Source organism: Ursus americanus, chromosome 16, assembly GCF_024610735.1.
Source record: "Ursus americanus isolate L20-20 chromosome 16, mUrsAme1.1.p, whole genome shotgun sequence".
Classification (NCBI taxonomy): Eukaryota; Metazoa; Chordata; class Mammalia; order Carnivora; family Ursidae; genus Ursus; species Ursus americanus.
In genome coordinates, this window is record NC_142142.1 from 55,803,350 (window position 1) to 55,828,692 (window position 25,343).

The window sequence follows — 25,343 nt, forward strand, 5'->3', positions numbered from 1 at the left end:
GGATGAGTGTTTCACTCTTGTCTACTTACAGCTGATAGAAACTTGGAGCGGAAGGACTAGTTGGGAATCATGAGAAGGCATGACATGTATGTCCTCCAAACAGTTGTCTGAAGTCAACTAGAGGTAACATTTCTTGCATAGTATATGGCAAATATAAGTACTCTAAATCATTCTGAGATAGGACTCTCACTGTTTCCTAAGTAGTAATAATGGGCACTTTCTCACTACACCATCCATTCTTTCAGGGCGGGGACTGTTTCCTGGGTACCTCTGAAGCCACGGTGGCAGGGACTGAGCCTGGCACAGAAGCGCTCTGTTTGCTGAACTGAGCTGCTGGCATTAGTTACCTAATTTTATCTTTGTAGCAAACTCATGAAGTAGGTATTGCTATTTCCGTTTTATATTTAAGGATGCTGGAGCTCAGAGACGCTGGCTTGCTGGTCACTCAGCTTGGTACGGAACCAAGGCCTGTGCGATTCCACAGCTCATGTGATGTTTGCACGGGATCATGTTGCTTCCCCAATTTCCTACTGTTATACCAACTAACAAGTGATTTGTCACTTCTTTAAGCCAATAGCAGAACAAAGAATTAAAGAGAGAAGGCTCTACTGAAACTTTAAGTGCAGAGAAATCTATTTTTTAACAAGTTCAACAAAACAGGAGACTGGGAACTCTCACAGGGAAGGGAGCGACTTCTTCAGCCCCAGCGCCTGTTACTCTAGACAAGCCTGTGAATGAACACTGAAACTTCTACTTGAATTAAATACATTTTTAAGTCCCAGTAAGTAGCTTTCTATGACAACTTAGGTCAATGCATAAAATGAAAAGAATTCATGTGGTCCTTGGTAATAAAAAAATTATCAAACATAAGAAGCCATGTTATACATCTGAACTCTCAGCCATATTAAACATAATCTGAGCTCCCCTGGGGAATCTGTTTCAAGCTTAGATAGAAAGGCAGCTATGTGCAATAATAACATGCATGTGCCCAGGGTGATCATGTACGTAACCCCGTGCCCTCGCTCGTGCAATATGGACAAGAATAGAGAGACTGGTGAGAGAAAGCTGCTACCGTACTGGGGGCTTTCTTGCTTCCTGACCTTCTGCCTGGCAGCATTTCCAGAGGGAAGGGTACCTCTACATCTCACTTTTACTACCCCAATTGAGGAATTCTCATTTTATCCCCCTCCTCTCTTAAAAGCAACACCATTCAACACTGGAGGATTCTAACTGCTCACAGATACTCTAATCCAAAGATCTGGAACTTTATCTGTGCATTACTCACGTTAGTATCAATATTCACTTTATATATTAAAAAATATATTTAGATATTAAAGTGTGTATAACAGTGTATACTATTTGCCAACTAAAATCAAGATGTTAATTTCGTCCCCCCCCCCGTTTTATAGAAGTCAATGCAAAATTCTAGTAAATCCTATACATTTTGTAAAGCTGCTAAACGAGAAGTACAAAGTCAGAACTTTCCTGTTCTTCCTTGCCGTTGCAAGAAAGTAAGCACTCATAGAAGCAGATGGAAGTCTTGGGGCGCCTGGGTGGCACAGCGGTTAAGCGTCTGCCTTCGGCTCAGGGCGTGATCCCGGCGATCTGGGATCGAGCCCCACATCAGGCTCCTCTGCTGTGAGCCTGCTTCTTCCTCTCCCACTCCCCCTGCTTGTGTTCCCTCTCTCACTGGCTGTCTCTATCTCTGTCAAATAAATAAATAAAATCTTTAAAAAAAAAAAGAAGTAGATGGAAGTCCTAATAGATTGTATGAACGAACCAGGCCTCTTCTCGACCTCTATGTAGATGATCTCCCAACCCCTTTAGCGTCTGTCCTGGGATCCAGATCTATTCTTTGTTTCAAGCAACCGAGTCAGTGAAACCACTTATCTCCCTGCCTCGGGCTCGAGAACAGAGTCCTCTCTAAGTCACTGCTGTGCCTTCCTCCCCAACGCGGACTTCTTACTTTTTATAATCAACATGTATAGGGCACGTTCTAAGTGCTGCACAATTATCAATTAAATCAAACATCAGAACATTCTCTAATTTCCCCCATTTTAGAGTTTGGGAAACTGAGGCACAGAAAGACCTTAAGTAACTTTTTGAAGGTCAGGCAGCAGGAAGGGGCTGAATCTGGGGTTTGCTCCGGAGCGCCTGCATTAACCGCTGAGTTGTGCTGCCTCTGCAAACCACCGCGGAGTCTCTCCAGATTCCGCCCGAGATGGTCCTGCGCCATCCCCTCCATTCTGCTCCCACCAGCACCGTGTTAGTTCAAGCTTTCAGTATTTCTCAGCTCCTCACTGCTCTCCCCGGAGTTCTCTTCCCTGTCCAATCTACCCTTCCCGATGTCACAGATTAGTTGGCTTTAAGCCTGGATATGATTTGATCACTCTCCTGCTTCTATCTCTGGTCATTCCTCAGTATTTCCTGAATTGTAAGTAAACTCTCTCCCTTGGCATTCGAAGCCCTTCACAACATGGCTTCAACTTACCACACAAACTTTTTCCTTTCCCTGTGTGCTTCAGTTCAGTTCCCTACACTTGCCCACTGAGTGCTTCTGCTTCCTACATAAAATGCCTTCAACTGCTGCCTCTCCCTAGCAAAGGCCTACGCATCCCTGAAGATCTGAGCTCTGTCGGAAATGCCACATCTCCCACGAAGCCTTTCCTCAGCAGATGTGTCACTCTCCCCTTTGCCCGTGGTTCTTCTCCCAGATTTACCTTTCCCTGTTTTGAATGACAGTTATTTGTGATGTCTTAATTTGCTTTTATACGGTCATGTCTCTGAGGGCCATGCCTGGGTCTTATGTATCCCAAGCCCTGTCATGCCTAATAACAGAAGCTTGCATATTATAAATCTGCAGTAAAAATTTGTTAAATGGAATCGAATGTACAGGCTAGTTATAATAATTCCCACCATAAGTCAATGATTAAAAAATGAGAAAACTCTTAAAGAAAAAAAACTGTTTGAAATTTCTAAGGAGAAATAGGAAGATGCAGGGGCGCCTGGGTGGCTCAGCTGGTTAAATGTCTGCCTTTGGTTCAGGTCATGATCCCAGGCTCTTGGGATCGAGCCCTGTGGCGGGCTCCCTGCTCAGCAGGGGCTCTACTTTTCCCTCTCCCTCTGACCCGTTTCCCCCTGCTCATGCTCATGCTCTCTCACTCTCTCTGTAAAATAAATAAAATCTTAAAAAAAAAAAAAAAGAAATAGGAAGATGCTAAAACATCTGAGAATCTAAGAAGTGACAGGCAGAAACTTTACAGAAGAACCGCGTGTGGAGGATGAGATCCTAACCCTTTGTTGTACAACAAGATGAAAAATGTGTGAAACATGTGAACAAGCACCTGCAAGATGAGACCACTGGCTAATGTGGCATTACCTTGGCAACTGTTTGTTCAGCCACGGTGCTAGGCCGCCGCTGGCGGGCATCGAGTCTCTGCTCCACGGGAAAACTGCTCCGATGTGATTTCAGGCGCTCCACCAACAAGTAATAAATGGCAGCAAAGTGGTTATAGCTCTTGTTCTGCAAAGACTGAAAGAGAAAACAAGTGCTGAAGGCGGAGAAGCATGAAAACCAGCCCAGTGATCACATCTTCCTGAAAAAGGAGGGAAGAAGTCCTGTGTTTGACGAACAAAGTGTGTCTAGAACGAAAGCTGTTCCAGAATTCAGAAGGACAGACAGTTCAGAGTTTCTAGTACTGATGACATGAAGGCTGATGCCTCTAAGTGACGGGCCCTTTTACAGTAACAGGGCTCCACTTGCTTTTCTGCCTGTAGGTAAACTGCCACCACTGTCTCGTGTTGCAAGTCCCCAGTGCCGCCCCAAGGTCCCATCTCCTAGCTGTGACCACAGTGTAAGGTCGGTTACAATCTGGGCCCACAGGCTCGAATTCTGTAACTTCAACACAAATCCAAACTATTGCAACTCTGAAGTGAATGATTAAAGTCTTTGGGGAAATTTCTGGTGATTATTTTGGGCTGGAGAGAAACATTTGGAGGCTGGATTGAGAGACACTGTGTCTCCGTTCTTAGGTAATTTTTTCCTCTTGTTTTTGCGGTCCCACCCTCTTGAAGCCTTGAAAATAAAGCTGCTTCCCAATTTTTCACATCCCTCGCTGGCCAGCTTTGCCAGAATACTAGCGGAACGGAGGAACAACTGCTCCTCCGGCTTCTAATTCCACCTGACCGTCTGCACGGGTGCTGCCCAGGGCGCCTTAGATGCGGAGCACGCGTGGCAGAAGTCACAGGCCTGTCGGGCTGCCCTCCCAGCTGCCGTTCCAGATCTGTTCTGTGGCCAAGGACAGAAACGTGCCCCTGAGCGCGGGACGAGCAGAGCAGGAGAGCCCGTCTGCCTTTGCTCACGGCAGCACGGTTTGGAGCACTTCAAGTTCACAAGAGGCACTTTGTATTCTTTCTTGTTATGCTTCCTCTAGGAGAGCAGTGTTGGGTTTTCACTGTTGTGGAGGTAAGGACAATGTGTTTCTCCTAGGAATATGCTAACTTAGTACTAAGGGACAGAAATAAAAGTGAGGAGGAGTTTCCCAGGCTCGCGACCCTCTCAGTTCTATGACCCAGAGTACTTCCAAATCCGGAATCCACCTGTTTCTGCCTTCTCAGCTTCCCCAGCTTCACAGCCTACACCCGACTGGCTTTCCTAAACATGAGGCCTGCTCTTCCTGTTTCCTGGTCAGCCCTCAGCCTTGTTCCCTAGCTGTACATTTATATTCCATATAAACTAGCTTATGACCTGGATAAAACTTCATGATTCATCTTAGAAGAAATTTTCTACTTTGTGTAAGTTTCCATCTTCATCTTTTCCCAGTCCTATATAAACTCCACCTCTTGAATTTTAGGCAAATAGGACAAAGGGCGGGATTTATATATTGAATAAAAAAGCAAACATGAAATAGAGTCTGACTATAAACTGAACAGTATGCTCCGGTGCGGGGAGAGCTATGCCGAAAGACCATCAGTCAAGTCTCTGATCACTTTACCTCAATGGTTTTCTGCTGATCTATTCCAAGGCTGTGCATCAACCGCAGAACCTGTTCATTAAATTCCCCAATGGATGGCTCATTTTCTTGCCCTTGTGGATAGAGAACAGGTCTCTGTACAGGAACTTCTACGAGCATCCATTTATGCTCCTTGATTTGAGCTATCGTTAGCCGTTTGGACGGGTCTAGGACCAACATCCTTCGAATAAGGTGCTCACAATCTACGGAAAACACAATGTTACAAAAGTCACGTAAATCACCTTGCACTTCAGGGTACTGGCTTGACTCATGTGACTCTGCACAATGGCATTAATCTCTGTGTCCCCCACAGCACCCACTGGAAAGCAGAAGGTCAAATGAATAAATGAACACATGAAAGCTAGTTGTACTGGTCAGGTTCACATGGTGAATGGTGACACAAAAGTGACCACCACCACGAATGAATACTTCAGAAAATCAGGAGGGTGTAGGTCTGTCCAGTTTTGTGCTAAATGAACCTTCTTATTGAATTTCTCAAGTGAAAAGATCTAGACAGACTTAGATTCTGCTGAAGCCTTCTCCTAGAACGAGCACACACACGGATCCTCAGTCACTTCTAAGGCTGATACACTAACGGCTACGTGCATGAGGCAAGAGCTCCCCAGTGGACTGCTGCTTTTCTCCTGTCAGTGCAGCTAAGAAAAATGCACACGAAGCATCAGTTATTTCTGATTATACTACAGAAACTGCACTGCTGTGACTAAAGCACCAACTTATTCTCGGAGCGGACAGCATGCTCTCTGCCCCCACAGAAGCGAGCCTCACACCCTCTGCGGTGTGCCAGGCACCACGCGAGGTGCTCTACACAGATGACTTCCATTCACCTGCACAGCGCCCTTACCAGCAACCACCGTGACTTCCATGTTGCAGACTGAGGACACGGACGCGCAGAGAGGGGACATAACTTGTCAAGGTCAGACCGCCAGTAAGTGGTGGACTTGGAATTAAAACCAGGAAGCCTGGCTCCAAGATCTATGCTCTTAACTAATTATTAGAGGTTTATTTCTAACAGCACTAGGAATGAAAGAGTTAAGGATGACAACCAAAACCCGAGGAGGAAATGTAGCTGAGCAACAAGCCAACTGGTTGTATGGAACAAGCTAATCCAAGACGGGCCGGGGCACCGCATTCTTAATCCAACAGCTGCGCCAGTTTTTAATTCAATTAAAAAATGTAATTTTGCAACTTCTCACCGAAGGACATAGGAAAATCTATTTCATACTTAGAGTAAAATGGTTGTGAATCTATCTACAAAGTGCTTCTCTAAGTCTAAAATAAACTGGGGACATTTATAGAACCAGAGTACACGCGAAGACTCGTTGTTCTTAACCTGGAAAGCTTTCCGTTTTCAGTGACAAGTAGGAAGCAACAGCTTCTCTCACCTACATGGAGGGGGCTGCTTAGTTCTAGAGCTTTTCAAGTGACTCAGTCATTTTGTTTGGCACCCAAACTCTTAAAACAAGGGAAGCCTCTGCTGAGGCATTTCATTCGGAGCACAAATTCTGTAAAGCACAAGTATAAGATGAACAGGTTACCTTCTGACATGAAATATGGAATCCGGAATCTTCCTTCTAAAACTCTCTGCCTCAAAATTGGAAGAGTCGGTCCATCAAAAGGCAGAGCTCCACAGACAAGGACATAAAGAACAACTCCCATGCTCTACGGAAGAAAACAATGCAGTCACTTTTCCACTGAGGACTTTAAACACTCTTTGTTTTCCTAAACATCCCCAGGGCCCTTAAAATCATATGGGCTGAAAAATTCCTGTTTGGATTTATATTTTCTCAGAATTTCAAAACAAAACAAAACTAAACTAAAACTCTGATGACTGCAATAAAATATCCTATAATAAATACTCAAAGATCTGAATTTAATCATCTGATTACTACTTAACTTTAAATTATTGCTGATATTAAAGTAATAACATCTGTCCCTAGATTCTTTCCTAGAACCTAATTAAAAAATGCTCTAATCACAGTCCAGCGGACAGGAAAGTATGAACTACCACCTATGTGTTAGGTACCAAGAGCTTCAAAGACGGGCCAAAGTACCAGTTATTACCGTTATAGATGCATTTAACACAGCAAAGCAAAGAAATACCCAAATATCCAGCTGTGGTCCTTCATACTGCTGCCCTTCAAAGACTTCTGGGGCTGCATAAGGGGGGCTGCCACACCATGTTGCCAGCAGTTCACCACTTTTAAAGAAATTTCCAAAACCGAAATCTATTGGGATGGAAATAAATGTTACTTTCATCTATGCTTTCAACTATACTGAATTTCTTGTGGTAAATTTTACAATATGCTGTATTAACAATAGCACTGCTATGGCATCTATCTTGTGCTGTGTCCGTAGCACTGAGCACAGTGACTAGAAAATATCAAGTATTCAATAAATATTTGTTGAATGAATGTATAAATAAATCAAGTTTTCTTCTCAAAGGGAATGAGAGGTTGAAAAAAGACTTTATATCATGTATTTTTAAGGCTGAAAGAAAACCCATTGGTGTGGACAACCAACTTGAATTTGAAAATCTTAGAATTTCAATTACTCCATAATTAAGAACTCTTCATTTTTTTTTTAATTAAAAAAGATTTTTTTTTCCCCAGTAAGCTCTATGCCCAACATGGGGTTTGAACTCATGAGCCCAAGATCAAGAGCTACATGGTTTTACCAACTGAGCCAGCCAGACACCCCAAGAGCTCTTTATCTTTTACAGTCTATAAGGAAACAAATGAGTAAAATTTTAAGATATTTACCTAAACAGAACTGAGTGACTGGCTGCTCTTGCAGCCATTACCCAGAGTAGCAAGACATATAACCTTTTAAGGCAACTGAGTATAGTGTTTCTTAGGTAACAATTTTTTATTTTTAAAGATTTTATTTATTTATTTGACAGAGACAGCCAGCGAGAGTGGGAACACAAGCAGGGGGAGTGAGAGAAGCAGGCTCCCAGAGGAGGAGCCTGATGCGGGCTCGATCCCAGAACGCCGGGATCACGCCCTGAGCCAAAGGCAGATGCTTAATGACTGAGCCACCCAGGCACCCCTTAGGTAACAATTCTCAAAGTGTTGGCCTGCACATTCTGATTTAGGCAGATAGGCAACTGAAGAGTTCATTAACATGTGTTGGCTCTCTGGCCTGCCAGCTACAAGCCACCTATCACCAGTATCACTCGTTCACTCATTTATGGAGTGCAGTGGCATTCTACCTCTAAACAGTTAATGGTCTTCTTTCTATGACATTAGTCATACTGAATCCACAACTTTGACAGATAGCAGGCACTCTGGAAACATTGTGCTCAGATGCCTTCACTATGCAAGAAAATTACAGAAGACAAATTTCAATGAGTTCTGGTATAAATGCGAGCTTGTGCCCTTTTGCTAAGCCCTCACACAGGCTCATATTCTTACTGAGGAAACAAATTCCTATTATTTTGTAAGTTATACAAATACTGTCTTTTGTTGTAAACACTCCCTACAGGAGAACACTGCCTTAGTGACGGAAACTGGCTCTACCCCCAGCTAGTATATGCTGCCGCACGGATAGTGAGCTTTAAAAGGCGTCCTAAGGGGCACCTGGGTGGCATAGTCGGTTGAGTGCCCAACTCTTGATCTCGGCTCAGGTCATGATCTCAGGGTCCTGAGATTAGGCCCCATACAGGGCTCAGTGCTCAGCGAGGACTCTGCTTGAGAGTTTCTCTCTCCCTCTGCCCCACCCGCTTGTGTGCTCATTCTCTCTCTCTCAGATAAATAAATCTTTAAAAAATAAAAGGTGTTCTAGGAGGACTGGATTGAGTCACCAGTGCCAGACTCACTGGCTATGTGACTTTGTATCAGTCTCTGTGAGCCTTGCTTTCCCCACCTGTAAAGTTGAAATAATAAATGTCTGTAGTCAGCAAGCTGTTGGAAGGATCGGTGAATTAACAGAAACTCACATTCCATTCACACCTTGAGACCACAGCACACACTGTATGTAGGTGGCGTGTCCTCTTAGCTCACACACATACCAACTGGTGATGAGCGGTAGCGACAGTAAGAGCAGTCACCGTCCCCCACACCAGAGCCTCACTGCAGAGCACAATCTCTCAAGTTAGGGAGAACTAGAGCAGGTTTCCAGTTTTCCCACTTTTCTAGCTTCAGGTCGCTCTCGTAGATTACTTAACTTCCCCGAATCTCAGTTTCTATATCTATAAATGTAGTGATAATCCACCTGCCCAGACAGGATGCTGTGAGGATTAAATGAGATTAAACATACAAAGTTCCTGGAGCATAGATGTCAAATGTCAGCTCCCTTCCTTCCTGAAGCCATCATAATCAACTACCGCCTTTCAGAAAGAAAGGTTCTGAGAAGGTATATAGGAAGGGCAAAAAAGTGTAGAGAATCATGAGGGTTCAGAAGACAGATGAGGGAGCATGTGGGGAAGAGCCTAGACACCATCTACACCTGGTGGAACAACACTGTGCTCTGGCCCTGGCATCTAGGAGTAGGAAGGAATGAGAACCTCTCCCTTCAGAATGGGACCACAGCTCAGTCCTACACTCTGCTTTCCAAAAGGACTGTCAGAGAGGTCTTATCTTCTCAAGTCCACCTCCGTGACTAACCACTCCAATGACATCATAACCCATATGTCCTTATTGATGCGCATTTCTAATTTTCTAAATTATAATTCTAATTTTCTAACTATACTCTCAAATGAGTCAAGGACTAGATATTCAAATAACATTTGAAGAGGAAAATGTTAATTTCATTTACATAGAGAAGCACCAGAAGCTCTAGGATGTATGTTTGGAGATCCTGAAATAGGTCCAATAACTGCTGTATTTAAACCATAATCACAGGAAGAGTTTCAGCTCATGCAAGTTGAGGATACCCACCAAATAGCACTGTAAAGTTTTAATATTTCAAGAGCCATCACAGAACTCCTACAATCTGGCCTTCCCTGGGCTCTGGTGGAAAGTGTCATCCTTACTACGGAGGCTCTCACTGGTACACCTCAGAGGCAAGAAGAGAGCAAGAACTAGGAAAGCATAGCTGTGCCTATGGTAGCCCAGTCTCAATTGTGGCTTTACACACCTAGGACAAAGAAAGTGTCCATTAACTTATAAGGAGAGTGGTACTAAGCAGATCTTACTCTGTTTCCTGTGGGGAACTAAAGAAAATAAAACTTGAGCCAGTAGCAACACTAGAACATACTGAGTAAGCTACTCAAGAGGAAAAGAGCAATTCTTCTTACTGTTTTATGTATCTATTTTCCCCATCAGACTAAATTTGAGAGAAGGGAAGAGAGAAATGATAGAGATCTGTACTCCCAGCACTCAGCATGCAGGTTGTGGACAGGAGTTATTCAATAAAGGTTTGCTGCATGACCATGTTGTCATCTTCTCTAAGTGCTTACTATGGGCCAGAAGCTGTTCTAAGCTCTCTAAAGAGAATTTCTTCTTAAAAACCCTATGAGGTATACTTACTTTAGAAGAAAAGTAAGGGTAGAAAGGTAAGTATCTTGATAAAGACTGAAGACCTGGAATAGAAACCAAGTGTGACTACAGAGCCCTCCCAGTTAGCCACCACCTTCATGTCCTTTTCCGGCACCGTGATATGCAGCTGTTTTTGAGCAAGTTAATAATTGTCAGGTTTAAGAAGTGGCAACAGAAAGGCACTTAAAAATAAAAGCCCTTTTATTTCTTCACAGGAACCTGGCTAATTTGCTTTATTCACAGTCTGCAGCTTTCTGCTTAACAGCATCTAAGAGTGCATGAGGGGTGAGCAAGAGCGACGCAATACGGAAATGGCAGAGCTGGGCAGGATTTGTTTATTGTCTTTTATAAAAATGCAGTGGGTTAGTGTTCATCACACCAAAGTCCATCCGTCCGTCTTTCCTTCCTTCCTTTCTTCCTTCTCTTCCTTTTCTTCCTTCCTTCAGTAAACATTTGAATGCGTACATGTGTCAACCACTGTGCAAACAGAGAAGAGAGGCTCCCAATGACAGAGGATAATAAAAGACCCCATATTATCATCTGACTTTTGGAAACCATTAGGAAAACAGTAATTTGATCCAGCCTGCCCTTGCTGGAAACAAAACACCGGTCCAGCCAGCTTCATGCATTCTCTACCTCTGACCTGCAAGTTAATACCTGAAACGATGGCTGCTATGTCCCTCAGACATTTTGTGTCCTATTTTCTGCCATAAAGCTTACGCCATGTAATGCTGGATTCACTTCGGTATTAGTTAACTTTTAATTCTGAAATAATTTTAGATTTCCAGAAGAACTGCAACAATACACAGTAAGCAGAATTCCCTATGCCCTTCACCCAACTTCCCCTAATGCTAACATTTTTTATAACTATATTAGTAAAATAATCAAAACTAAGAAAGTAACACTATTAATTAAACCATGGACTTTATTAAGACAGCACCAATTTTTCACAAACGTGCCCTCTCAGTTCAGGATTCCACAATGCATCTAGTGGTAGTGTCTCCTTAGGCTTCTCCAATTTGTAACCGTTCTTCGGTCTTCCCTTACCACGAACAATACAGGTCACATATTTTGTAGACTGTCCGTCAGTCTGGTTTTGCCTGGTGTTTTCTCATGACTGGATTGAGATTATGGATTTTTGGGGAGCACATCTAGAGGTGAGGTGCGGGGTTGCCTGGCTGACTCAGATGGTTAAGCATCTGCCTTTGGCTCAGGTCATGATCCCAGACTCCTGGGATGAAGCCCCATATTGGGCTCCCAGCTCAGCGGGGAGCCTGCTCCTGCTTCTCCCTTTCCCTCTCCCCCTGCTTGCGGTCTGTCTCTGACCCAAAAAAAATAAAATAAAATAAAAATCTTAAAGAAAGAGGTGAGGTGCTCTTTTCATTGCACTGTATAAGGGGACACCTGGTAGTATGTCTAATTACTGGGCGGGGGGGGGTGGGTAACCCTGATTTCTTGATTAAGGTGCTTTCTGCTGGGTTTCCCCATTGTAAAGTTACTATTTTCCCTTTTATAATTAATATATTAGAGAAGATACATTGAGACTATACAGATCCTGTTTCTCAAACTTTCCACCCATCACTTTAGCATTCATTGGTAGATCTGGATTGCAGCGATTACTGTAGTGCTCTAATTGTGAGTTTTCATTTTCCCCATGTCTTCTACACTTAATTACAATTCTTCTTTAAGGAAGAGTTGCCCTTCTTCCCCTTTCATTTATTCATTAAATCATTTATTTTTTAATTATCATATTGTCATTGTATTTGTCATGAACATTTATTTTATTCTTTGAATTATAATTCAAAACTATTGTTATTTATTTGATGCTCAGATAGTTCTGGCTTTGGCCATGAGAAGCTAATTCAGGTTGGCTTCTATATCCTTTCAACATGCCTTCATCTTTTTAAATAAATTTCATTTTAAGTATTTCCTTATCTCTGGCACCAGAAGAAGTTCCAGGCTCATTTTCTATTTTCCCTGCCCCAGCTCTGGAATCAACCACTTTTCCAAGGAGCCTGGTTCCTTTTACAGACGAATGGCATTTAGAACATTTAGATGGTATTTAGAACCAAGACTAGGACCTAGATGTACTCATTGCAGCTGGGATGTCACTGCTTCTAGGCCCTGTCAGCTGAGAGAGTTAGGAAATATATGTACAAATGCTAAAATATATGTATACACCCCCCCGATATTTATTCTTGTACCTTTCTATATGTATATGTATTTTAAAAAACCCATGAATTCATACTGATACTTCTCATTCCAATCCAGGGTTCAGTTTAGTTTATTTTGATACTATTTTTATTCATACAAGATTGAGCAACTCTGACAAAATCCTGAAGATATAAAAAGTTTCTTTCCTCTGCAGTAATTTGTCATTTGTGTGGGGAGTAACTGAACTCGCCCTCATAACACACCTTAGGTTTGTCAGATCAATCATGATTTTCAACATTCTTAAACATATTTGGAAAAAAAAAATCTTTCTCAAAGAATCTCTTAATTTTAAGAAAGTTCAATGTGAAATCATAAGTTTTAGAAACTGACAACTTGTCCTTCAACATGGTTTAGGAGTTAAAATCAAACCCAAAAAATATTTATGTCATGCCTACACTGGATCAGGCGTTACATACTTGGTACTTTTTTTAATACATAATTTCGTTTAATTGTGATGACAGCTCTGTGAGATGTGACTGTCCTTGTCTTACAAACAAGGAAATTAAAGTTCAAAGTGGTTAAATGACTTGCCCAAGTATCACTAGCTATGAGTGGCTTAGCCAGTAGTCAAACACAGGTTTTTTTAAACTGCAAAGCCAGGTGTTTTTTGTTTTTGTTTTTTACTTTATCACAGATGTTCCAAGTATGTCACTAGCCAGAGAAGTTTAATCCAACTCAAAGTTGGAGGTAAGGCTGTCATAAACCCAGAAAAAATCTTTTACATTAGTAGAGAGGAGAGGTTTTCTAATTTATCCCTCTGCCAGCAGAACTTGGCAAGTGAGGGCTTTCTCGTCTCTACACTATTAGATGCTATGTCAACAGCATCCTTCATAAGTGAATGGAAATAAGTGTTTACAAAGTAAATGTCAGAAATATATGCCTACATTCATTTTAGGAATCCATATCCTTTTTAAGAATGCACAATGTGTTGAATAGACATCTTGTCCTTTCATGTGAGATGACGTGTGCCCACACCCCTAACACAAAGGCACGTTCTCCAGGGGTTTTACTCTTAACAATGGTTTTGGGATTTCCTAATATATCCATATTCTCTCACTTGGTTTCTGTGTGGCTTAAAATGTCTACAGAAGAGAGGGTTTGGAGTAGACTGTTTAACCACAGAACTGATTCAATTACTGTTGACGGACTCTCATGGAAATGAACTTGGCCTCAAAAGCTGAGTCCTCTAATTACCTCTTATCTAACTAACCAGTAACAGACTATGGATATATTTGAAAACAGTACTAGAACTGCTATTATTGTCTGCTTATTTTGAAAGTGACTGATTGACCCATATCTTACTGATAACAAATACCAATTATTATTGTCATCCCTAAATTACCTAAGTTATCTGTGCCCTAATATCATTAGCAAAAGGCCAATGTTTTAGGAATAATAGGACCTTACACAGAATAAATAAGCTGATCCTGATGATTACTGTCTGATGGGAACTAAGCACAAAAGAATTCCGTTGTGCTTAATGGAATGAAATAGATCAAACATGAGCAGTCATACAAACCACCTGGGCAATGCTAAAATGCAGATTCTGATTCAGCAGGTCTAGGGCTGAGCTGGATATTCTGCACTTCTAACAAGCTCCAAAGTGATGCTCATGCTGCTGGTCCCCAGACCACTCTTCAAGTAGCCAGGAAACAGAGAACAAAACAAAGGTTGTGAAAACCATACACAAGATATTAAACAGTCTGTTACTGTTGCAAAATGATTGTAATTACTAAATACTTTCAGGATTTTTATTTAAATGACATAAAGACTAAATAGAAGAAGTCATTAGGTAAACTAATTTTTTTCTGAAAAGGGAAAAAAAAAAAACAATGAAAACCAGTGTTTGAGCTAAGTATGCGACTTCTAGGAATCAACACCACCAAGGCAATTTTAAATCTCCAGCAGTGTGTTATAATGTTTAATTTATAATTAAAAAAATTCTCCTACAGAGCAGCAGATGGCTTTAGGGTTAATTTTATCCTTGTTTCTAAAATTACCAGAATTCAGATACCCAGTCTCGCTGGAGAGAGACACCTCTTCTGTAATTATTATAACAGGAGCAGAGAAGACAATTATGAGGAAATGAAAGCTGACAAATGAAGGGCAGGACAGTGGGAGAGACGACACTGACACATTACGTCAACGGCACAGGGGCCGGCCAGCACTGACGTCGCTGTGTGCTTTGCTGCCCACCAGCAAGGAAAGGCCAGCTGCACAGCTTCCTCCCAAACGTCAGTTACTCCCTCTCTACCTGACAGGAGGGCAACGAGCATGGTCACCACAGTGGAGATGAAATGTGATCCTGCTGACTACGACGAGGCATTGATTTGTGCAATGAGGGAGTTCAGTGAGCTACGGAGCAAATAAATGGTCTTCCTTAGCCCCAAGTGGGGTGGAGAGAGGGAGGTAGAAGAAGAGGGGAAAAACAAAACAAAACTCAAAGAAACCCTCTGAGCTGTCTTCCATAGTCCAGGCTTAATGTGTTCTGGTGCTCAATGGGCTTAAAGGATAAAGAGGAGGTCTCACTGTGCTTGTTAACGCAGAGCTCTTTTTACATAATACCAGTGGCAGGAGGATAGCAAGGACACTTGTAATAAATATTTTACTATGTATCTCAGCCTCCCTTAGCCTTTTTTTTTTTTTTTAAAGATTTTATTTATTTATTTGACAAAGAGAGACAGCCAGCAAGAGGGAACACAAGCAGGGGGAGTGGGAGAGGAAGAAGCAGGCTCCCAGCGGAGGAGCCTGATGTGGGGCTCGATCCCAGAATGCTGGGATCACGCTCTGAGCCGAAGGCAGACGCTTAACTACTGTGCCACCCAGGCGCCCCAGCCTTTTTTGATTCCAGGGCACAACACTGCAATTACATATACAGAAACCCTGTCTCAAGGTCTTCTTGTGAACAGGAAGTTTGTTAGAAACAATGAGAGATGACGGGTTACTTGGAGGTCATGGGTCAATTCAGAAAGGAAGCATCCCTCTTGGAGCCGGAGACAAGTGATGCACAGGTCAGATCTATCGGGCCATTACACATCACTAATGATGTTTAAGGTCCCTCTTAGAAAAAAAAATTAATTCATATCAAGTAGAGACAATTTAGAATATAAATGATAAACTTGTCTCATTCCTCTGAGATTTGTATTAATAAGGCTTTAAGGCCCTGGTAATTAAAAAAAAAAAAAACATGATGAGGGGGGTTATATGGCTATCATTATTTTCAGGACTTGTTTTCACATGGAATCAATTATATATTGAATACAAAGAACAGCTACCTTTTACTGAGTGTTTACATGGTGCCAGAAACTTTAATAATTTATTTAACAAACACTTAAATAGCATTAACTATGTATCAGGCACTGTTCTTAGTACTTTGCAAATATTAACTATGACCGCTATGAGATATGAACTTCTATCATTCCCTCTTCACAGATAAGGAAACTGAGGGCAACGTGTCCAAGGTCACCCATCTAGCAAGTGGCAGAATCATGACTTAAAGCCAGGTAGTCTGGTTCTAGAGACCATACTCTTACCTACTAGCCCCCGTCTCTAACATTATCATGAATCCTTGCAATATTCCTGAGAAATAGATTAATCTGTTTCATATGTATGGAAACATAGGCTCAGTGAGCATAAATAATCAGCCCAAGGTCACACAGCCACTAAGTGACATAGCCAGAGTTTCCACCAATACTGTCTAATATCACACGCCACATTCTTTATATAGAAGCCTTGTCTGAATGGTGATATTTTCTGAAAACTACCTCCAAGTAGTTCATACATTTTTATCTTTAAGTATTTATTATAAACATTTCAGATTAGGAAAGGTGAAGAGTAAACTAAATGTCCTTCATCTATTTATTCTCAACCTGATGCCTGAATAGTCATGGCCAAAATTGCTAGGAAGAAACATTACCACAACTATTACAACTAATGAAAGCCAATATTTCTTTGCATTCTGCCTCGTATTTTGCAAAGGCTGGAGGTCTCATAATTGAGGCAATGAACACACACGGGTATGGATGGATCCATGGCTCATCAGTGTCTGAAGTCTTTATCCATTGGAGGAGCATAAATTAGAAAATGATTTCAAAGCCTTGTTTCTGTACTTATTAAAATAAACCACATTTGATACTTCTACCCCATTTTCAGTCTTACGAACTGAGACAAATACTGTAATTCACACCTAGTTTTGGTTTGCACTTTCTCTTCAATTTCAACATACAAGATGGCTAAAATAGTTCATTTATTCAGCCCATTTAGTAATGAAAGAGATCTTCCTAAGGAGAAAAAGCAAAGTATAATTTGAGGGAATAATTCTGTGTTTTATTCTGAGTTCTTGCAATTTTCCCATGGAGTCCCACCTTTCCTACATGTGTTGGAATTCTTTAAAATTCTCAAGAAGAATCCTCAAAGATCACAAGATGATGTTTTTAAAGGAAAGCAGGACTATAAAAGTTATAAAACCTATGGATAAAAATAAACATCCTGGTGAAATTCTTTTAAGCACATGGAAACACATATAAACTTCTGATGGCACGTACAGTTCTTCATGATGTAGCTCTGCCAACCTGTCCAGGGTCTTTCCTTATCATTTGTCACCGGCACTCATGTCCCACTAGCTCTGGTCCGCAGTTTCCCTACACAATCTGAGCTCTCTGGCCTGCCCGCCTTTGCATATGCTGATCTACCTGCCTGGAGCCGCCATCCCTACCTCACACCCCCTTTGCTTTTCTCTCCCCCTGTCCCACTACAAATGCCTTCTTCTTAACCAAGTCTTAGCTAATCATTTCCCTGGTTCTTCCAGGAAGAGTTAGTCTTTCTCCTAGCTTCATGAACTTTACAATTATCTTCTTGTGTTATATTTAAAGCACTGGTTCTGGGTTAACTCCTCCAAGTGGGAGCAGAGTTGAACTTTTTTGCATTGTTGTTGTTTTTGTCTTGAAATACTTCAATCTTCAGGATTTAGCCTAGGAGCACAAATGCTTTATAAACATTTACTAAAATTTGGGGTAAATGGTGGTGAGGATGACAGAAAAATGTAGACAAGGGGATATTTGAGTGCTAAGATATACTGTGTGTGTGCGCGCGTGCACGCCTGCGTGCGTGTCTCCACTTGTAAGGCACAGAATCAATGACACTAAATGCATAAATACTGAATGATAAAACCCCAAATTCAGTTAGTGAGTAACCCTTGAGGAAAAACTTACCAATAATGCTTGGAAACTCAGAATGTGTGCTTCCTGAGGTCAAAGAGACTTAGCTGTGAATACCACATAACGATAACATTACTGAGTTTACCCACCTATATTATATGCCAAAATTATAGGAGACATATTATAGCCAGGCAAAACTTGGTTATAACCTTAAAGGAATATTCTGTATATTTTGTTTGCAAGTTTCTTTGGTGTTCTACTTTGACATTTTCTTTTGAGATGTTAGTGACAGAGCACTCTGCAATTTCTATAGCATATGACTCACACCGCTAAACTTTCTCTGCCTAAAAAGACTCCCAGAACTCCTTGGAAATATGTTTTTGTGAATTTTTTGTTTTAGTGATAAAGGAATATGAAGTTATGAAGCAGGGGTTTCCTCTTTCTTTCTACAGAGTTAAGGACTTCAAAAAATAAGAGCCTTCTCTGAAGAGGACAATTTGAGGGCAGCAGATGCTTTTAAGCAGTAAACAAAAGGTCCCAGTGAAGTGCACTCCTGAAGAATGGCAAACAGGAGTGAGGTGAATGAGATCAGTGGAAGGGCCAAAAGAAGAAGAGGGAAAAAAAAAATGGAAGAAGTGAACACACATAAGAAACTATGGAAACACCAATACTGTGGATTGCACTTTCAAAGCAGAAAAGACAAATCAATACAAATCCTTATATATATAACGGGAATGAAACAGATTAACTTAAAAAACTGTCTTATTCAGGCAATCCCATTTGAAAAAAAAGTCATAGCTTGCAGAATGGAAAATCCATTACCTCCCTGAACCATATGTAACATTGGCATTTAAAATTATTAAAGTTAAAGTAAAAGTTAAAGTAAAGTAAGTAAAAATTAATTATTTGCTCTCCCTCAAAAGCCCAAGGCAAAAACTAATGGAAGCGGCACAGAAATAAACCAGTTACATGCACAAATCAGAGGCTTTTACCTTCTATTTTATACCACAGTGCAGCAAACCAAGGCTGTTTTTTTGCCCCTAAGCTTAAGAGTCCAATGAGTATCCAACCTAGCTGGTCAGCAAATAATGTCTCCGTCAGCTCCTCTCATCTGGATGCCCCTCTGTTCCTCTTTAACAATCCTAGAACAAAACACCGCCACTTGCAACTTTGCTAAGCTTTTGCTTCAAGCTCCTTATCTTCTTCAATATCCTAACTGAAATAAATCTCCCTCCCACACCTACAACCTCTGCTGCTGCTACTCTAGCCCAGACCCACATTTTCTTAATTGGACTACTGGCTTAGATTCCTTATTAACCTTCCTGTCTTCAGTCTTACCCACACCTCCTACCCATCTTCACTCTGCTGCCAGAAAGAAACCTCCTTCCAACATGCAAATCTAATCATAGTAGCCCAGTCCCACCTTCACTCCCATCCCACCCTACAATTTTCAATAGGTTGCACTCCTTATTAGCAACAGAATAAACTCTGAAATCTTTTTCATGGCGTTCAAGACCCTTCATATTCTGCTCTTTGCCTGTCTGCTCCTCCTGTGTCAATTCCCTTTGTCTACAGACCTTACATTTCACCAATATTGAGCTACAGTTCCCCACCACACCAATCTCAATCTCTTTCCCTTATACCTGTGGTATTTACACAGTTCGCCTGTGTGCAATATCCTACTTCCGTTTATCTTCCTGGCAAGCTTCTAACTCATCCCTCAAGCCTAAGTTCAAATAGTTCCTTCTCTGTGAAGCCTCCCTGACGACTTCTCAGGTGGACTGCTATTCCTTCACCTAGATTCCTACTGCAGTTTATACAGACAATTTTGGGCAACACATTGTATTTTAATTATTTTTATCTCCCCGTTAGACTTGTAGAATCAGAGGATTTGTATCCCCAGTATACCTAGCATAGCACAGTACCAACACATTAGTATTTATTGAATTTTTGACCATATGGGTAAAGAAACTTGGACTACAAATTTTTTTTTTACAATTGTAAAAACTGTAGGAGAAAAACTAACAAAATAATCTCTACCCTTAACCTGCATGTTATAACTCAAAACCTTATTATACCAGAGCAAGGCGTTCAACTTCTATCACTGTCTTTTATTTGGCTGTGACCTCTCTGCAGCAATGATCCATAACCAGGAGAGCAGGGTAGAGCACTAGGGATCTGTGCTGCTCCTCTGGTCTGGCTATCAGTCCCCCAACTCAGACACACACCCAGACAAACGTACGTCCTCCAGCAGAGCACACCAAGGGACCTGGCCACAAATCAGACCCCAGTCCTGCCACTCTGTACAATAATGAACCTATTTGTCTTACTTGTCAGTAATCTTAGAACTATGAGTAAAACACGCTTTAAGAAAGCCTGATGTCACTGACAGAGATGTTCCTGAATCTCTGCCTGCACACACACCAAGTACAGTGGCTCGCGTCTGGTCACATTAGAGCCAGCTGCGTCCCAGCTACCTGCTAGCTTGATGTTCATGTTGCTATCCAGCAGGAGATTTTCAGCCTTGAGATCACGGTGCACGATCTTCCGTCCATGACAATAATCAACAGCAGACAGGATTTGCCAGAATTTGCGCCTGGCCTCAGACTCATTTAACCGGCCGTGATTAGCAAGGTAGTCTGTAAAAAAAAAAAAAAAAAAAAAAAAAGAGAGAGAGAGAGAATTTAGGATTATTCACCAAAACCAACCAACCAACAAAGAATCCCCACTATTAGTAGGCAGAATTTTTTCTCCTCAAAAAGCTATCTTTTTATTTATTCTATTGTAATTCCAGTGTAGTTTATATACAGTGTCAGATTAGTTTCAGGTGTACAATACAGTGATTCAACAATTCCATATATTACTCAGTGCTCATCAAGATAAGTGTACTCTTAATCTCCTTCATCTATTCAAAAGCTCTTTAAATGAATAGGAGTGAGTGTTCAAGTAACATGCTGTTTTCCAAGTTCCCTGCCTTGAGAAAAGTAGTTCCAATCATATTTCTGGAGTCCAGATAAATGGAAAGAGCCCAAGACCAGACAACAGCAAGTGGAATATTCACAGTATAATTCACAATGTTTTATATGCCTAACATTCCCTCTGTTCTTCTGTTTACGACTATTTTTCCTAACCACATTTAAAAAGTAAAATTTATGTAAACAACCCAAACAAACCCATAAATCCATTTTCTGACATCCCATCAGACAAAGGATATCTTTCTTTGAAACAATTATTTCCTGCAGTTATTATAGAAGCCACCTGTAACATAAGATACAGTCATCCCTGGAAGCAGCCTAAATAATTCACACCCTGTTTTGTTTGGTGGAGTACTTCTGATTTACCCAAGACTTGTCCTCTAAATCAAACATGATAGCCATATTCTCTAAGCAAATATACTCTGCAGGATACATTAGCTATCTTTGTGCAATGTTATAATCCCTACTAAAGCAGTTTACCTGAAAATTAATTCTGCATATGTTTTCATAAACTCAATAAAATGAAACATTATAGCTCATTCAAGTTTTGCCTGAACATCTAAAAGGCCTCTGAAATGATCTTTTGAGGGGGAAGGGTCAGCAGAAATCTTGAAAGGCTTTTCTAAAATTTAGGACTATTTTCCCAACTTAGGAATTGTATGGGTGAGTTAATATTCAGTCATCTCCAAATATTTTCTGTTCTGGGCTATGTGGTTTACTGATACTTAGATTCCATGGCTTTGGCTCATGACATCCTCATTATTTACTACAAAATTAACGTTTGTACAGCACTTTACAGTTTAAGAAGCATGTTTGTAACACTGTATCCCTCTTAATCTTCCTAAAACCCTCTATGATAACTATTATTTTAATTTTCATTTTGTAGATGAGGAAGCTGAAGATCAGAGGGATTATGTAATCTGGCTGAATTTGTACAGCTGGTAAGTGAATGGCTGATCTGGAACTTTTGACTGCTTTTTAAAAAAACTGTATTAAGCTTCTTTACTAGACGGCTGAAATCCTAACTATCCTTTCAAACCCTGCTCAAATGCCACCTTGCCCTTAAACAGTTCCTCATCACTTCAAGTAGAACTAATCTCTACTCTGAATTCCTTATCACCGACAACACATTGGCTCACACTGTAGTTACCTGCATATAGCTCATAGTATCTCAAAGTGCGTACGTGTTTGGGTACACACACACACACACACACACACACACACACACACACCTACTTCTAACACCCTGTGGTAGAAAATAAGGTACCTTCACTTAAGCTCTCTAAAGATAGGGGCCATATCATTTTCTTTGTACTCCCCACACTGCTTTAGGACTTTGTACAAAACATAAGAGGCAGTTTTTATTAAATACTTACTTAAGGTCTGATCATGGATGGTATCATCAACCATTATAAAATGTAGAATATTAGTACTATACATGTTAGAGACTTTAAATGTAAGCAGACAGACCTAAATGTGTCTAGGACCACAAAATCCTAGAAATGAGCACAGGCAGTAATTTCTCTGACATCAGCTATAGAAAAAAAAAAAAAAAGGCAGAATCAGACCTATAAATACAACGAACAGACTGATGGTTGCCAGAGGGGATGAGGGTGTGGGGTTGGGCAGAATGAGTGAAGGGGAGAGGGAGATACAGGCTGAAAGAGCAAGTCACAGGAATAAACAGCAGAGCATAAGGAATACAGTCAATGATACTGTAACAGGGATGTAATGGGACAGATAGTAGTACACTTGTGGAGAACACAGCATAATGTATAGACTTGTCAAATCACTAAATTGTACACTTTTAACTAATGTAACATTGTAGGTCAACTATACTCAAAAAAAATTAAGTATGACATCTTGTGTATGTTTCCTCATCTGCTATGATCACAAATTGAGATGATCAGCTCCCCACATCTTCCTTCTGCCTTGACAAAGCACACATAATAGCCACTCAGAACTCTACAGGAAAAAAAAATTCATTTAAGAATATATAGAATTTTCAGTCAAAATGTCCAAACTGTCATCAGAGTGCCTATGTCTAAGTTAACTATCAAGTAAACAATGTACTTTCTGTTCATAAGAGTAAACCAGAGCCTCAATTCTATACTGGATGAACAGGGAAATCCATAACAAAGGGTTGGCCCCGTGGGCAAATATAACTTACTCAGGGAAATGCAATGTGTTTTCTGTACAGGATTATCTTTTGGCTAGTTAGCATTATCTTTGCAGAAATTCCACACCAAATGCCACTTAAGCTGTAGTTCTGAAGAGACAATTTTTTCATAGACAAATAAATGACTTCTCCAAAGAGACAAAATTTCTTTCTGTTGAAACTGCTGAGTCAGGGACACCTGGGTGGCTCAGTTAAGCGTCTGCCTTCAGCTCAGGTTATGCACGATCCCAGGACCCTGATATCGAGTCCTGAATCTGGCTCCTTGCTCAGCGGGAAGCCTGCTTCTCCCTCTGCCTGCTGCTCCCCCTGCTTGAGAGCTCGCTCTCTGTCTACAAATAAATAAAATCTTTATAAAAAAAAGAAAAAAAATAAGAAAATGCTGAGTCAATGTGAGTTAATGGGAAAAATTTTTGTGATTCTGGCAACACAGAGAAACCTAACAGATCCAATGTGAACAAATATAAGTATATGGAGGAAAACAACAACAACAAACTGTCGCTTACAAAATGAGTCCTAGGAAGCACAAGAGAATCTAGAGTACAGACTGTTTTTTGAAGCAATCAGTCCAAATTAATACCACCCTAGCCAAGGGGGCAGAAAAGCTTTGAAGCCTGGCAGGAAAGGTACTGTCTGGGGCGGGGTGGGGGGGGGGAATGGTATGCCTGAACCTAAAATCACCATGTAAAGCCAGAATCACATAACAATATATAACACACTGTGAGAAAAATGACAACATCCACGTTCCAGAGATTAAGACAGTGCCTGTTTAGAGAGGTTGGTATGTTGTTCACCCCTGACGTGAACCTTCCTCATTCTATATGATTTCTGCAGTGTGGGCATCCCTGAAAACTGCACCATCTGCTGAGAAACCAGGAACAGAAGTAACTGAGGCTGAAATAACATTGGTTTAGGTATACTTTCTCATCCTCTATGAGGGGCACTGTTCTCAATCCTCACTCAAGTTAATACACAAGGTCCTCAAGGGAACATGCAAAAAGAACATTCGTGTTTCACATGAAAAACTTAATAATTATGGTTACAGAACAAACTTGAGTGTAACAGCAGTTCTTCATACTAATTGCCTGTATGTGTATTTTTGATGGGTACATTTAAAAAATTGCTTGCAAGTGAAAGTGGTAAGTGAAATGTAATTTTGTTGACTTTAATAACAAAATTTTTTAAGGTTATATTTTGTATGTCCTGTCCTCCCATTTTGTTTTTATGGTAATTGATTTTTATTGTATTTTACAAAAATCATGGTCTGTGACAAACTGGACAATTTAAAAAATTGTTCTTTCAATACTGATAATTTGAGAAATACTAGTATAGACAATAGGCAATTACAAGACACCATGATAATGGCTAGCACAGGAATAAATATATCCTAGTAAAAATTTTTGTAGGTATCTTTTAAATTTTTCTATTTTTTATTATGAAAATTTCAAACATACATGAGAGTAAATAGTATAATGAATTCCCCAGATTTAAGAGTTGTTAACATTTTGCCATATTGCTTCATATATCTTTTTCCTGTAGTACCTAAAGCGAATGTTGGCATTTTTTTTCACCCTACTTCTATGTATCTTAAAATATATATATATATATAACACCTTCTTACATAACCATAATACCATCACCACACCTAACAAAATTAACAATTTCTTAACATCATCTAATTCACAGTCTGTGTTCAAGTCTCCTCAGTTGGCTTACTGGAATCAGGATCCAAACAAGATGTACTTTTTTTTTTTTAAGAGAGAGAGAGCTGGGGAGGGGCAGAGGGAGAGGGAGAGAGAGAATCTTAGGCAGGCTCCACACCCAGCACAGAGCCCGACACGGGGCTCGATCTTACAACCCTGAGATGAGGACCTGAACCGAAACCAAGAGTCGGATATTTAACTGACTGAGCCACCCAGGTGCCCCAAGATGTACACTCTGTATTTGCTTATTTTGTCTTCGGAATCCTTTTCTTCTGGAACAGTTTTCCTCCCTCCCCCTTTCCTATGCTACTGACTTGCTGAAGAAACTAGGTCAGTCATCCTCCATTCTGGATTTGTCTTTTACTTACTCATGATATCGGTTAACTTATTCTCTTATCTCCTGTATTTCCAATAATTTGGAATTCAAGTATAAAGAATAGAATAGATTCAAGTTTAATTTTTTTGGTGGGTGGCAAGAATATGTCACAGGTACATCTACTTGGAGGAATAAAACATCTGGTTCTCCTGCTTCTAGGAGTACTGAGGTTGGTCATTGAGTTGTGGGGTGAGAGCTTGATCCTTCAATTAAATATTCTCATCTCTTTTTCC

General features: G+C 40.7%; 1 protein-coding gene across 2 annotated transcripts in view; it reads right to left on the bottom strand.

Moving 5' to 3' along the window:
• SIK2 (salt inducible kinase 2) overlaps positions 1–25,343 on the bottom strand; it is a 133,044-nt gene that overhangs the window by 21,001 nt on the left and 86,700 nt on the right. For both annotated transcript variants that reach the window (XM_087868453.1, XM_045797746.2), the window contains exons 4-8: positions 20,358–20,519; positions 7,134–7,258; positions 6,569–6,692; positions 4,995–5,215; positions 3,380–3,532 (exon numbers count right to left, since the gene is read on the bottom strand). In XM_087868453.1, the coding sequence (XP_087724579.1) occupies positions 3,380–3,532; positions 4,995–5,215; positions 6,569–6,692; positions 7,134–7,258; positions 20,358–20,519 (785 nt within the window). The remainder of the gene's footprint in view (positions 1–3,379; positions 3,533–4,994; positions 5,216–6,568; positions 6,693–7,133; positions 7,259–20,357; positions 20,520–25,343) is intronic.